This window comes from Otolemur garnettii, unplaced genomic scaffold (assembly GCF_000181295.1).
Source record: "Otolemur garnettii isolate 467f Iridium unplaced genomic scaffold, OtoGar3 scaffold00014, whole genome shotgun sequence".
NCBI classification, from domain to species: domain Eukaryota; kingdom Metazoa; phylum Chordata; class Mammalia; order Primates; family Galagidae; genus Otolemur; species Otolemur garnettii.
This window is the reverse complement of record NW_003852409.1, coordinates 11135384-11151499: the sequence shown is the minus strand read 5'-3', so window position 1 is coordinate 11151499 and position 16116 is coordinate 11135384. Positions and strand designations below refer to the sequence as shown.

The 16116-nt window shown below is 37.4% G+C and overlaps 1 protein-coding gene across 1 annotated transcript in view; it reads right to left on the bottom strand.

The window, feature by feature from the left end:
- RAD23B (RAD23 homolog B, nucleotide excision repair protein) overlaps positions 1–16116 on the bottom strand; it is a 52074-nt gene that overhangs the window by 26760 nt on the left and 9198 nt on the right. Inside the window, exons 2-3 of the mRNA XM_003785205.3 lie at positions 4438–4519; positions 2832–2911 (exon numbers count right to left, since the gene is read on the bottom strand). Coding sequence (XP_003785253.1) covers positions 2832–2911; positions 4438–4519 — 162 coding nt within the window. The remainder of the gene's footprint in view (positions 1–2831; positions 2912–4437; positions 4520–16116) is intronic.

Here is a 16116-nt window from a genome sequence, read left to right as displayed (position 1 = left end):
TCCACAGATCTACTTATATGCAGAACTTTTTCAATATAAATTACACCAAACGTGCCTGTCACCCCTTCTACCTCCATCCTTGAGGAAACAAGACCCCCCCCGCCCCAGCCTCTTTAACTTGAAGACAACAAAGATGAATACCTTTTTGATGATACAGGTCCACTTAATGAATAATAAAAATGTTTTCTCCTGTGATTTTAACATTTTTTTCTCTAGTTTACTTTACTGTAAGACTATGGTATGTAATACACATAATAAAAAGTATGTGTTTATCAATTATTTATGTTATCAGTAAGGATTCTGATCAATAATAGGCAATCAGAGATCAGAGGTTAAGTTTTTGAGGAGCCAAAAGTTTCTGAGAAATTTTTAGTATGTGCAAGGGTGGGATATTGGCACGTCCCACACCTCTATACTTCCATAAAAATACTACCGTATGAGTACTACCAATGTTCATTACCTGTTTAACCCATACCTTTCCTAAAGACAAAAAAGGTAACTTTTGATGGAAGATTCAACATCTACCACAAGGACAAGTCAAACTCTAAAACCAGTGAGCTACCTTGTGCCTTGTTTGATCTGGGCCAGTTCAGAGTATACTGGGGGGGAAGTGGCTATCAGAAAGAGGCTGTAAAAGGTAGCATTTACTCCCTTCTTTTCTAAGAGCCTCATATTTATCTGTGATCAATATTGTTAATATACCATGCCTTCAAGGTCTCTATTGCCACAAAAAGCTATTTGCAACTTATTTTAAATAGTACCAAGCCTATCTCCTTTCTTCTTTTGATTTTAATAATATTTTCTTTTTCTTCTTTGTAATAAGGTCATTTCTCATTGTTTTCATAATGCCTTAATATAGCAGCCTTCTTCCCCTTTGAACTGTTAATTTCAATGTAAAACAACCATAAATACCATTAAATTCCTATGTAATATAAGAATAGGCTGAGTATCTATTCCTCAAATAAACACATCTATTCTGAGAATTTTCTGCTTTATTTTTAGTTGTGTTCCAAATAGTCAAGGTTACTATAATACTAAAGGAAGTAAGACTAATAACAATCATATCCAAATGGGTGACTATCACATTTTCTACAATGTACTATGTATAATAAAACTAGATGTGAAAACAGATTATTCACCATTAAAAAGAAAGGAAATTCTAACACATGCCACAAATACATGGTCCTTGAAGATGTGATGCCAAGTGAAAGAAGCCAGTCATAAAAAGATAAACACTATAAGGTTCCACCTGTATCAGGAACCTAAAGTAATCCAATTCATAGAGACAAAGTAGAATGACAGATGACAGCAGCTCAGAGGAGGAGGAACAGGGAGTTAGTGTTTAAGTACAGAGTTTAAGAAAAAAAGTAGTATACAGTTTCTATCTGGAAAGATAAAGTTCTGGAGATGGATGGCAATGATGGTTGCAAAGCAATGTGACTATACTGTACACTTAAAAATGGTTAAATTGGCTCAGAGCCCGAAGCAAAGTGGTTATGGTGCTGGCCACATGCACTAAGACTGGCAGGTTCAAGCCTGGCCCAGGCCAGCTAAAAAACAGCAATGACAACTGCAACAAAAGAATAGGTGGCCGTTGTCCCAGCTACTTGGGAGTCTGTGGCAAGAGAATCACTTAAGCCCAAGAGTTTGATGTTGCTGTGAGCTGTGACACCATAGCACTCTACTGAGTGTGACACAGGGAGACTCTGTCTCAAAAAAAATTTTTTTTTTTTTAAAAATAAAACAAAAACAGTTAAACTGGAAAATGCTGCTTATGTATATTTTACCACAGTCAGAAAAAACAAACAAAATAGATGAAACTTCCTCATATTTTTTGCTTCTCTATAGTTACAGTTTAACCCAAAATGACTAAGTGCTTAGATATACCAATCAACATGGTTCTTAACAGATTAAAAAAATTTTGAAGTCCAACACAATATGAACTGTTTAACTGTCTTTGTTTCCCAGTACAAAAGTATATGGTAATAAAAATGTTATTTCTTCAACTCCATTTTTACTAGTATCATTTTGTGACTCTAGAGAAAAAGACAAATTTATTCCAGTTTTGGTCTTTGATTAAATGGTTTTAAGTGCTGACTTAAATTTGCTTTCTGCACTACAAGTAACACTGTTCTTTTGCTGATTATGAAGATTCGATCCTAAAAATTAACTTCATGAGTACCACTTGTCCATCTGTCTTAACTCTATAGCTCATGACTATCTATCCTTAAATAAACGAGTATATAAATAAAGCAGTTTCTTAAAGAACCCACATTTATTCTCTGCTTTAGAAAAAAAAACTTTCATGAATCATTCTCAAAATACTTCATCCCAATACACCACGGAAAAGTTGCTGTTTACAATGTCCTCACAAAACATTCCACCATTTCTTTAGTTGCCTTTTCCTTTAGTTTCTAAAATATATTCCAGCACTAAGTATCACTGAAATAATAAACTTACATGCCTTTTCTGCTTTGAAAAGTTTGTACATAACTTACAAAGTTCACTTAATGTATGTTTATTAAAAACATGGAATAAGAAACATTTAATTTCTAAGTACATTTATAAGTAATTACATAAGCAATTTTACTAATTCAGCACAAATAATTTTAGCATGACAGTCTATTATTTCAATTTACATAAAAGTTACATAAAACCACAAATGTATAAAATAAATAACTTCACGGTTGATCTAATATAAATCCTTAAAACCTCTGTAGCAGTTAATGCACACTGCTATGGATGTGTAAACTACACCTACCGTTTGGACTTGGGATTAGTAATTTCAAAAAGACTCACACACATAAACAAAGAATGAGGTTGAAACTTACTTTTGTCACCATAACCACCACAAAGTTTTTCTCATCAATTTTATATTCTTTTAGTGCAGTATCATCATTGAGGATTTTGCCTAATACAGTAAGAGATAACAATACAATAAGAAATATTATTTAGCATGCAGTAATCTTTTGTCTTACATGCAACTTAAGCTAAAATTGTTTATTAATCACTAACAACAATTCTAACAATTACTACTTTCCCCAATGAATAAATTACCCAATCAGCCACAATAAAGATAAACACATTAGTTAAAAAAAGCATAAACATCTGACTGTAACATGTCAAACATACACACTGTATATATAAAAGCTAAGTAATTTTTAAAAATGTATTACTTAATTCTATAAAAGACTTCCTAGCCAAGAAAATGTGAAAGTAGTTCCGAGAAAGGAGACATAATGGAGACAATGAAAATTCAATATTATGACTGCCTAAGGGTCCCTTAGCAAATAGCTTATATTCTTTCCTGATATTCTTTTCCCGGTTTCTTATTCCCACAAAGGCCAGATACCTGAAAAATCAGTAACATTCCAATGCTATTAAAGGAAGATATTACAAGTACTTTAGAAAATGACATAGAGGATACAAGAAAAGGCAGGATGCTATAGAACTCAGTAATGCAAAAAGAAGTACACAAAACTGTGGTCAAGTTGAAGGTTAAATATTAGGTCAGGACTCCTTAATGTTTCCTGTTCAATGACTTTAGCTTCCTACCTTCAAATACCAAACCAAAAGCTGCAAGCAATAAGACAGAAACCAACACAGTCTCTACCCTGGACAGAAATGAAAGCCAGCTCATTATGTCTGCCTCTAATTTAGGCTTCTGAATTTCTGACCTATAAAAATGATGCAGTTAAATCTCAAGGCTAACATTTCCTCTAAACAGTCTCAGCTAAGAAAATGCTACCCAGGAAAAGACAAGACAAAGATGAGCAATCAAAATCCCACCTTATTGACATCTACAATGACAATGTTCAGTATCTCCTTTGAAAAACACGGAGAATTTTCCCTACTAAATTCAGGTTATCAAGTCTATTTTTAACATTTTCTTGGTTGCCAGTGAAGCTAATTAAGTTTATAATTTCCTATTCATTTCTTTTGTTCCTTTTTATTGGTCATCCTTTCCTTATTGATTTCTAAGAACTCTTTATGTTATCTGAATATTAATCTTTTCCCCCCCTCCTGTCAGTTACAGTGTCTTTCAACATGTAAATTTAATATTCTTCAATTTTGTTCAAAATTTAACTTTACAGAAATGAGTCCAAGTACACTATTAACACAACCAGCATAAACAGTTTCAATTCAAATTTTTAAAAAGCTCAGATTGATTAAAAACACAAAAGCCAAACATCATGATGCTTATAAAAGAACTAAATAAAACTAACATCAGTGGATGGAAAAATACATAGGGCAAATGTGAATAAAGAGAAGATTGAATATAAATATCATATTCAAATGACTGCTCTTCCACTGCTTTTATATGTACCATGTTTCTGACAATCAATTTGAATACACTACAATTTATAAGACAGCATTTCTAAAATAAAAATAATACCACTTTAAGAAAGGCATAGCATATTAATATTTAATTCATACCTGCATAAATTAATTTTTGACCTGCTACTGGAAAGGCATCTTTCCCCTTTTCAGATTCAATCTTCTCTTTCAGTGCTTTCACCTATAGGAAAAATAAAGATTTTTGGGAAAAAGTCTAAACAAAAACATGACATTCCAGAATCTGAATAAATAATAGGAAAAAATTATTTTTAGGTAGGACAGGCATAAACTTCATTTTAACACCATCTATTACAAGTAAATCTAAAAACCTTTATCGGTTGACTTGGCAAATTAATTTAAAATAAGTATTTCAGCATCAAAGTTTTGATTCTCATGAAGTTTACAGGTTTATTTCCCACAAAGTAAAAAAATAAAGCTTGCCAATTTAAAAGGACTAAGAAATATAAGAGTTTCATCTACAATAATAAGAATACTTCAGTGTTAAATGCTAAATGTGAATGCTGAAGGCAAATAATTCGTTTTAAGAGTGTCATGATGTTCCATTATATATAATTACCCAAGGGGTGCTTTATAAAGATCAATTAAAACCATCTACGAGGATAGGCCCTGGACATCATTATTTTTGAAAAGCTTAACAGATGGTTCCCAAGTCAGCCAAGACAGAACCAATGGACTACTTAAATGATTTTAAACAAGCAGCTTAGCTTCTCTCAGCATCAGTCTCATCTATAAAGAAGAAGCAAATAGATGAAGTTCATAGTCTCTTCAATTCATAAAACTGTGTGACAAGAGGCACATTAAGACATACGTAGAAAACAAGTCTAATGGGCTTGAGGCCTGTGGCTCAAGCGGCTAAGGCTAAGGTGCCAGGCACATACACCTCAGCTGGCTGGTTTGAATCCAGCCCGGGCCGCCAAACAACAATGACAGCTACAACCAAAACATAGCTGGGTGTGGCAGGTGCCTGTAGTCCAGGCTTCTTGGGAGGCTGAGGTAAGAAAATCGCTTAAGGCCAGGAGTTGGAGGTTGCTGTGAGCTGTGATGCGATCGTACTCTACCCAGGGCCACAGCTTGAGGCTCTGTCTCAAAAAAAAGAAGAAAGAAAACAAGTCTAATGAGGCCACGATCCAAAATCCCAACACTTTGGGAGGCCAAGGTTGGAGTATTACTGGAGGCCAGGAGTTCAGGACCAGCCTGAGCAACATACCAAGACCCCATCTCTACAAAAAAATAAAAAAGTCAGCAGGATCTGGTTATCACTAGCTTGTTGTCCTAGCTCCTCAGGGGGTGAGGGAGGAGGATCAGTAGGATCCCTTGAGTTCAGGAGTTTGAGCCATGATCATGCTCTAGCCTTGGAGGGCAGCAGGGAGAAAGAGAGACTAATAACTTTTTTAACTGATAGGAAAGTAGGGTTGCCTAGGAGTAAAAAGGCAAGGGACCTGGCTTTCCTAAGTGCCTTAACAGAACTACTTTTATTATTTTTGATTCAAAATAATCAAGGGGGAAAATTCCATTCCCTTCAATTTTCCAGAAACTTCTGAAAATTATCGAAGTTGACAATTCTGAGTTTTAAGTAAAGAACTGTCTGACAGGGATAGAGAAAGGAAGCTCCTTGGTACAAAAAACTAATGATGTGTACTTCAAAAATAAAAAATATTGGCTCGGCGCCTGTGGCTCAAGCAGCTAAGGCGCCAGCCACATACACCTAAGGTGGTGGGTTCGAATCCCCAGCCAGGGCCCGCCAAGCAGCAATGATGGCTGAAACCAAAAAATAGCCAGGTGTTGTGGCGGGCGCCTGTAGTCCCAGCTACTTGGGAGACTGAGGCAGGAGACTCGCTTGAGCCCAGGAGTTAGAGGTTGCTGTGAGCGTGATGCCATGGCACTCTACCCAGGGGGACAGCTTGAGGCTCCGTCTCAAAAAATAAATAAATAAATAAATAAATATTTATTTAGCTTCAAGAACATTACCATACACAATTTCACATAATCCTCAAAATTCTGAAACTGGCTCAGTGCCCATAACACAATGGTTATGGGGCTAGCCACATACACCAAAGTTGGCAGGTTTGAACCCGGCCAGGGCCAGCTAAACAATGACAACTGCAACAAAAAAACAGCTGGGTGTTGTGGCAGGCGTCTGTAGTCCCATCTACTTGAGAGGCTGAGGCAAGAGATCACTTGAGCCCAGGAGCTTGAGGTTGCTGTGAGCTGGGATGCCACAGCACTCTACTGAGGGTGATATTATGAAACTCTGTCTCAAAGAAAAAAAAAATTCTGGAACCAATGGAAATATCATCCACTGAATTTTATGTATGAAGAAATAGAAATAAAAAGGTTAAATCACCCACCCCAAATCACACTGCTACTTAACTGGTAGCTGGACCCTGCAGCCATTTCTTACAACTTTCAGCTTTAAAGCATAGTATTCTGAAAATATATATGTACGACGTGAACCACTTTTGCTACACTGATCTTCCTGAAATGGGTTAGTATAATCACTGCTATTTTGATGTTCCCCAAGGTAGAAACCTATCACTAAAATCTCAATCTTCTACTTTCTGAATTTCAAAGGTAAAATACAAGTAAAAACATTTTAAAGCCAAAGATTAGATTTGCAAAAAAAGGGTAATACGATGTTAATCTGCTTTGTTGTTGCTTTGTAAAATAGTTACTTCTCAAAAAAAAATTAATTACAACATTTAATGGACTTATCATTTTTAAAATATTTAAAAAATTTGTTTTTAATTTCTAAAATGGTAAATATCAATAAATACAAGCACATAAAGATATTCTGGAATCTTCAATAACTTTTAAGTATGCAGGAGTCTTGAAACCAGACAGTCTGAGGACCACCAAATGTCTTGCCCAGTCAACAAAGAGATGGCAGAACATGGAGCACTCAGTGGTAAATGGTAAATTTCCTTTCAAACATTTTTCTTTATAAAGGGAGAATAGAGATACAATATTTGCAAATACTATGTGGTGAAAATTACAAATGAATTACAGATGACTTCTATCACTGTACGAACCCATTTCTCAGAACAGTACAGAGTGGATGCTCAATCACCACATGCTGAATGAATAAATGAAAACAGCATAAAAGTGTTTAGAAAAAAGTAGATGGAGCAAAAAGTAAAAGAAATAAGCAGGATTATCTCAATCATGACATGTTAGAATGAATAATACAGATTTAATTAATATATACTATATGAAGTTCTCTAATCCATACGATATAAACTGTATTTGTATTTCCAGCACCCATAAACGATTTTTCAAATTTAGGCCACAAAAAGTATTTCCCTATATAGTTTTCTAAAAGCCTAAAAATGGACCCACTTTCTAGCTTTGTGTATTAAAAAAGGAGGGGATAAGAGGAAAAAAAAAAAACAAAAGACCCCATAAATTAAGAAAAATTGAACCAGGCTTGGCTCCCATAGTACAGTGGTTATAGAGCCAGCCACATACACAGAGGGTTGGAACCTGGCCCAGGCAAACTAAACTGCTGCAACAAAAAAAATAGCTGGGCATTGTGACCAGTGCCTACTATAGCTTATAGTCCCAGCTACTCGGGAGGCTGAGGCAAGAGAATCACTTAAGTCCAAGAGTTTAAGGTTGCTGTGAGCTATGATGCTACCGCACTCTACTGAAGGTGACATAGTGAGACACTGTCTCAAAAAAAAAAAAATGTGACTAAAGAAGTAACAATGAGAACTCTGTACACAATAAAAAGAAAAATCAAGTAAGATTAAGGAAAGGTAAGAAACTGTTCTTGAGCTAAGAACAACAAAAGACAAATAACAGGGCAGAGCAAGAAATTCACAAATACAGTCACATAAACACACAGAAAGTTCAATCTCATTAGTAACTAAAAACACAAATGTGATGTCACATGTCATTAATTCAATAGACTGCAATACTAGAAAAGACTATGTTGAACAAATTCTTGGTGTAAACAAGTGTCAAAAGACATACAGAATGAAAGTATCAAATGATTACAATTTTTGAGAACAATGTCTCAACATCTTTAAAGGGGAGGGAGCCTTTGACCCCAAAATACTACTTCTGCCAATGTATCAAAGAAAATTACTGAACCAGACTGCGGAATCAGGTTCACTGACCTGTCCAAAATTCTGGCATTATTCCTTAACCTCAATGATGATCTTTACTTTCATGAAAATCCATTTACATCTTCTACTCACAGGATACAGGTTGAATGCTGTCATCCAAAAACTGTTCCATCTTTGAAATTATAAGTGACCAATTTCTTATTCCCACCAGTTCCCACTACACTTGCTCTTGAACCTCATAAAGAATTTGGTTCCTGGCTCGGTGCCTGTAGCTCAGCAGCTAAGGCGCCAGCCACATACACTGAACCCGGCTAGTTCAAACCCAGCCTGGACCTGCCAAACAACAATGACAACTACAACCAAAAAATAGCCGGGCATTGTGATGGGCACCTGTAGTCCCAGCTACTTGGGAGGCTGAGGAAAGAGAATCACTTAAGCCCACGAGTTTGAGGTTGTTATTAGCTGTGATACCATAGCAAGTTACCGAGGATGACACAGTGAGATTCAAAAAAAAAAAAAAAAAGAGGAATAAACTAAAACAATTATCTTTAAAAACAAGAAGAATTTGGTTCCTAAAGTCTCTACTTCCACTTCAGATCTTCACTACTAGTTCAGTTTAGCTGAGATAACATTGACAATGCTTCTATTACCTTCTTTTAATATCAAAGACTCCCTTGTTTTTCAGGCAAAATTCTGTATTTAGACTAACACAACTAAATTTATAGTATTTCCGTTAGTTAATACCCAATGACTAAAAACTTAATTCAAGCATTCTGTGGTGTCTCACTGGAGTGAGAAAAGGAAGAACACACTCAATTCTCTGTGCACCCTAGTTAGTTAGCCCTCCCCTGTATTCTCCAAAAGGATATTTCAAACCTTCACTCTGCTAACTCTGATTCCTAACACTCTCCTCCTCTCTTTGCAGATGACCACTTTCTACATTAACAACACAGAAGACATCAAAGAAACTCATCTTCAATTTTCTGCCACCAAACCGACATACTCTGTTACATCCAGATCTACCTAATAATTTCCTTCCCACCTAGTAAATGAAAGAGGCATCCTTTCTTTCAAATCTAATTCTTTTCACCTGTCCTCTGATTTCCCCTCCAAGTGTTCTCTAGTACCTTGCTAGATTCTTTATGTGTCCTACCCTCCCAGCTTTATTTTTTAACCACTCCTTCAAAGCCAGTTCATTTTCATATGCACTTAAATAGTCCCAATTCTCCACCACTTTTAAAACAAAAAAATACTTCACAATCTTTTGTCTCCTAACTACTCTCTCTCCTTCCCTTAAATCTCAAGTACTCCCCCCCCAAAATCAAAAACGCATATTGTCTTCAGTTATTTGTTAACTCCACCCTCATGACTCGAGAGTGCAGTAATACAGTGCTGATAAAACAGAAACATGAACTTTTTTCTCATTTTGCTGTTTACTTTCTTTGGTACTGCCTACCCCTACAATTCCATTAAGACTGCTCTTACCAACATCACTGAATTATGCAGCATCATAATCATCAGACACCTCCTGACCCTTCCCTATTGTACTCTTATCACATTTGACAAGACTAACCTAACCCTCCTTTGCCATCCCTTGGCTTCCATGCCATACATTTTTATTTTTCCTCTATCTCTCTGTTCACTCCTTTGTGAAATTCCTTCTTTGGCCAGCCTTTTAAGTATTCCTTAGACTTCCAAAATAATCATCCCATCTTCTTCTATTCTATATTCCATTCTGTCTACTCCTAGTTTTAAAAACCATCCAGATGCCACCTGTATCTGTAACCCAGCAATCTCCCTGACCTTCAGTTACACATACTCAGCTCTTTACTAGATACCTTCACTGGATGTCCCAGGGTATTTCAATCACAACAAATTTGCTGAAGAATGGCTTTCCACCTAGCCTGTCTAAATCACCCCTAACCTCATCAAATTGAGCACACTTTAAAACATCTTAGAAGGAAAGGCTGCCTTCTTTCTGGATGCTTCTAAGCACAAGGTTTCTCTTGGAAAGGTTGCAGCTCACAGTGGACATATAGCTGGGACCCTCTAACCTTGCTGAGTTCCATGCCAATGCTCTCATTTCAGTAAGTTATCTCAACAGAATAAGTACAGAACTTCCACTGTGCTGCTTACATTCCCCCTACATAAAAGAATGTGAGTTTATCATCAACTCACCTAGAGACAAAGCACGGTTAACATGCAAGAAATCAAGCTTTTTCTAGTGAGATACTTCTCTATTATGAAAACAGTGCACTTTAAAATGAAAACATACTCAATATAATGTTAAAAGTAGTTGGCATGGCTTTTATGTCTTCCCTCAAAGGGAAATAACCATAATAGTCTATTTAAAAGTGCAACACAAAGCTAAACTTACCATCTAAGTGTTTCCTAATGTGAGCAACTACAGTGCATCTCCATGGCCAACAAACATTAATAGCAGTCATTTCAATTCTACAAATTTAAGTTACATATTTGAGATCTCAAAATAACATCTTATACATTACATTCCCATGATGACAGTATGATGTGCCGCCCTATCAACCTTCCTTTTTTTTTTTTTTTGCAGTTTTTGGCCAGGGCTGGGTTTGTACCAGCCACCTCAGGCATATGGGGCCAGAGCCTTACTCCTCTGAGCCACGGGCGCCACCCCCTATCAACCTTCTTACACAGCACTTTGCACAAGGTTTCTACAGCTACTGTTTGTTGATTAGGTCAGCAGTGGAATACTCATGTAACAATTCTGCTTGGGCAATGTTACAGTGTATTTTTCCTTACTACTTCTGTGATTATGTTGTTCTTACTGCTTTATAACTATGTATAGTAACAAGAATTATTTAAACTTTAATGTGTAGCCCTGAAACATAAAGTTTAAGTGAATAAACCTTAACATGTGTCATGTACTTGCCATGTTCCAGACAGTGTACTAAGAGCCTTACAATTAACTCTTTAAACCTGTCCTCACCTCTATGAGGTTATAGCAGCCAGCCTCCAAGATGGTCCCCAACTACCCTGGTCTCCTGATATTTCATCTTTGTAAACACCCTTCCCATACTGAATTATGGCTAGTCAACAAGAGCAATAAAATACTGTCAGTGTGAAACTGTCTAACTTCTGGGACTGGTTTATTAATATAAAAACCATTGCTTCCATCCTACTGTCTTGGATTACTCACTTTGGCAGAAGCCAGCTGCCATGCCATGAGGACCCTCAAGCACCCTGGGGAGGGGCCTACATGGGGAGAAACTGAGGCTTCCAATCAACAGCCAGCACTAAGTTGTTAGGTCCATTTTGAAGGGGACCCTCCAGCCACAGCCAAGCCTTTAGATGACTGTAGCTCTTTTTTTCTTTTTTTTTTTTTTGGCCGGGGCTGGGTCTGAATCGCTGGCATATGGGATCGGGGTCCTACTCCTTTGAGCCACAGGTGCCACATGACTGTAGCTCTTAATGCAATGTCACAAGACCCTGAATGAAAGCCACAGAACTAAGTTAACCCTAAATTTCTGACCCACAGAAAACTAAGAAATCATGTTTAATGCTTTAAACCACTAAGTTTAGGGCCAATATGTTGCAGAGTAATAACTAGTATATATATGCTTTTTTTAAAATAGATATTATTATCCTCATTTTCTGGAGGGGACACTAAAGCATAAGACTACCCAAATTTGAATCCTGACAGGTAACGTATGCGGAAGTTGAAAACTGAAGATACTATTATACTACTATTAATATACTATTAATATTTGTGAGTGTGGATTAGACATTTTTAGGGCAGCATGCCAGCCTTCAATCCAATTAATCTCACGTCTAAAAAAATCAATGTCAGAGAGCTGCTCACACAAATACTTCACAGACAGATGTGCAAAGTACATGCACTGCATCACTGCTTGTAATACTAAAAACTGAAAACCCTGGCTCGGCGCCTGTTGCTCAAGCAGCTAAGGCGCCAGCCACATACACCTAAGGTGGCGGGTTCGAATCCCCAGCCCGGGCCCGCCAAACAACAATGATGGCTGCAACCAAAAAATGGCCAGGCGTTGTGGCGGGCGCCTGTGGTCCCAGCTACTTGGGAGGCTGAGGCAAGAGACTCGCTTGAGCCCAGGAGTTGGAGGTTGCTGTGAGCGTGATGCCATGGCACTCTACCCAGGAGGATAGCTTGAGGCTCCGTCTCAAAACAAACAAACAAACAAAAAAAAAAAAAAAAAACTGAAAACCCTAAATATCCACCAAGGAGAAATGGTATAAATAAATGACTGAAATTGTATATCATGAAGGAAAAAAGCTACTTGCTGGCCAGGCCCAGTGACTCAGGCCTGTAATCCTTAATATTCTGGGAGGTTGAGGCAGGAGGATCAATTGAGTTCAAGGAGTTTGAGACCAGCCTCAGTAAGAGAGAGACCCCATCGCTACAGAAAAAAAAGAAAAAGAAAAATTAGCCAGGCTTGGTGGTATGCATCTGTAGTCCCACTTACTCAGGAGGGTGAGGCAGAAGGTCCCTTGAGCCCAAGAGTTTGAGGGTGCGATGAGCTGTGACAATGCCACTTGCACTCTAGCCTGGACAACAGAAGGAGACCTGGTCTCAAAAAAAACAAAAAAACAAAAAACTAGTTGCTAAGCCATTAATTAAAAAAACAAAACCAAAAAGCAAAGTAGTTGTGTTTCAGTATTATTCTCAAAAGGACTAGATGAATATAGTCTATTACAGTCTACAGTGGTTACTTAGACCAGGGGGCAAAAGCCTTTCATTTTTTACTTTATGGACTTTATTGACTACAACAGCCCTGGATTATTTTAGTAATTTGGGAGTTTAAAAGGAAAAAAAAAATGAGATTTCAGTTAAAAAAAAGTCTGAGGCAGTTCTAATACTGCACAGCCCAGTTAATTACAAAGCAGTAATAGCAAGTGAATTTCAGCAATCAACCATTAGGAAAAGAAGAGACTCCAAAAACCACATATATTTAGTAAAGGATTTCATAGATTTACACTGTAGGCAAAGCTTCTTTTTTAGTTCTTTGGTTATTATTATCCTTCCACTTGAGAAACTGGCACTAGCATCAAAAAGTATTTCTTAAATCTCTCCCCCAAAGTAGGTTCCTGCTTATTCTAAAAATGTAATTTATTATATCAGGTGACTTCAGTACAAACTGAAGTCTCTCCACTAGACCCAATAAATAAAAGAATGTAGTACACAAAGTATTTTCTAATGTAAACAATAACTGATAGCATAATATTATATCCGAAGAAACAGATGGTAAATAAAGACAATCCTCAAACTGAAGTTATGATCCAAAAGGCTACTATTTCAAATACATGATTTGGAATCCAGAGTCCATCTTCCCAGAGAAACTATGTAAAATGGTATTTAGGTTCTTAAGCCAACCTACACATGCCAACTTAATGTGTTCTAAAATATATTCCTAGGCCAAGTGCGGTGACTTATGCCTGTAATCCTAGCACTCTGGGAGGCTGAGAAGAGCAGATCGCCTGAGCTCACCAGCCCGAGCAAGAGCGAGATCCCATCTCTAAAAGAAAAGGCTGGAATGTTGTGGCAGGTACTGGTAGTCCCACTTACTCAGGAGGCTAATGCAAAGGTATCTCTCAAACTCAGGAGTTTGAGGTTGCTGTGAGCTATGATGCCACAGCACTATACCAGGGCAACAAAGTGAGACTCTGTCTCAAAAAATAAATAAAAAATAAAAGAAAATAAATTCCTGAACAGTATGATTTCAACAAGACCAACGGAGACACAGGAAATTGGAAACTAAGTGGAACTCTCAAGATAGCTGTAACGTTTAAAGTTTATGTAAAGGCAAAGAATGGATTTCTCTAGTGCACTACTAAGAAAAAACTGCCTACCAGAAGTGTGTAGAGGAGAGGAGATGACAACAATTTTATCTACCTGTTTAAGCATGTACGACCTGTTCGTGTATATTAGTCATTTATATTAGTCTACCTCCTGTGCTGGAATAGGTTTGCAAAATATTTAAAAGGTTTACTAAGTTCATTTAGTTGCAAAGCCAGTTTTTACGACACTACACAAGGAATTTATTTATCCAAACTTACAGGGAGCAGATGGCATAATGTCCTTTGGCAGAGTTCAGTGCTATAGCAGGCTTCAATTTATCAAATTTCAAAAGTTAACAAAAGTTAACAAAAATTCTATACATTACCCTATGTAATTCTATACATAACAAAATCTCAATTTTTAAGTCAAACTGAGGGGACCTTGTCCACTGTTCTTGCACACTTTTCAAAATTGCTGACTATGGCTTGATGCCTGTACCACAGTGGTTCCAGCACCGGCCACATACACCAAGGCTAGTGGGTTCAAACCCAGCCCCAAACAGCTCAACAACGACAACTGCAACAAAAAAATAGCTGGGGCGTGGTGTCTGTAGCTCAGTGGGTAGGGAGCCGGCCACATACACCCAGGCTAGTGGGTCAAACCCAGCCTAGGCAAGCTAAAACAACAGTGACAACTGCAACAAAAAAATAGCAGGGTGTTGTGGTGGGTGCCTGTAGTCCCAGCTACTTGGGAGGCTGAGGCAAGAGAATCACTTAAGACCAAGAATTTGAGGTTGCTGTGAGCTGTGATGCTACAGCACTCTACTGAGGGCAACACAGTGAGACTCTGTCTCAAAAAAAAAAAAAATAGCTGAGGGTTGTGGCAGGTGCCTGTAGTCCAAGCTACTTGGGAGGCTGAGGCAAGAGAATTGCTTAAGACCAAGAATTTGAGGTTGCTGGGAGTTGTGGCGCCATGGCACTCTACAGAGAGTGACACAGTGAGACTCTGTCTCAAAAAAAAAAAAAAAAAACCTGCTGATTATGTCAAACTGAGAGAATGAAAATACCTGATTTACACAAACATTTTTCAGAAAGGATTTAAAAAAGGAAAACAATAATCAATATACAAGAAAACTGGGGCGGCACCTGTGGCTCACTGAGTAGGGTGCCAGCCTCATATACCCAGGGTGGTGGGTTTAAACCTGGCCCTGGCCAAACTGTAACAAAAAGTAGCCAGGCAGGATTTATTTTTGAAAACTGCATAATTTATTTCTAAATTTGCTAAATATTTTGAGGTCCACAATCTCACTTGTTTCACATTAATGCTAAGGAAGGCAAATCAATAATAATTACTACTCTCATTTTACTAGAGAGACAGATTTTTAAAAAACTGTGCTCAAGGACATAGGACAAAGACAAAATGGGGGAAAAACTCCTCTTTAGGAATTGTGTGATGCATTTGAAAGGAGCAAGAGATGAAAAAAGTAAACAAGAGGTACTCATGTGAGGAGGAGCAAGGAACTAGAACAGATGCTAAAGAGAAATTAGGGGACAAGAGAGGTTTCATTAAATGGTAGAAATGTCTCTACACACTAGAAATGAAAAAAAAATAGTGATACACAGGAGAGAAGGAGATCTGATGGAGTAATGTCCTTCTCAGATGACAGAATATATGAAATACAGAGGAAAAGTAAAGGAACTGGATTTAGCAGACAGCCATCTAAGGAGGCTAGTAGGTAGGCAGCTGTCGTAGAACTGTGTTTAAGCCCTGTCTTGACTGAGTTTAAATTCCCAATAAAACAAAACTAGGGTCATCAGCTGAAAAAAAAGAGAGAAGATGATATAAAATCTTCCAGTGACAATGAAAGAGTGAGCGGACTACTGAAATACATCCCAGTCTGTCAGG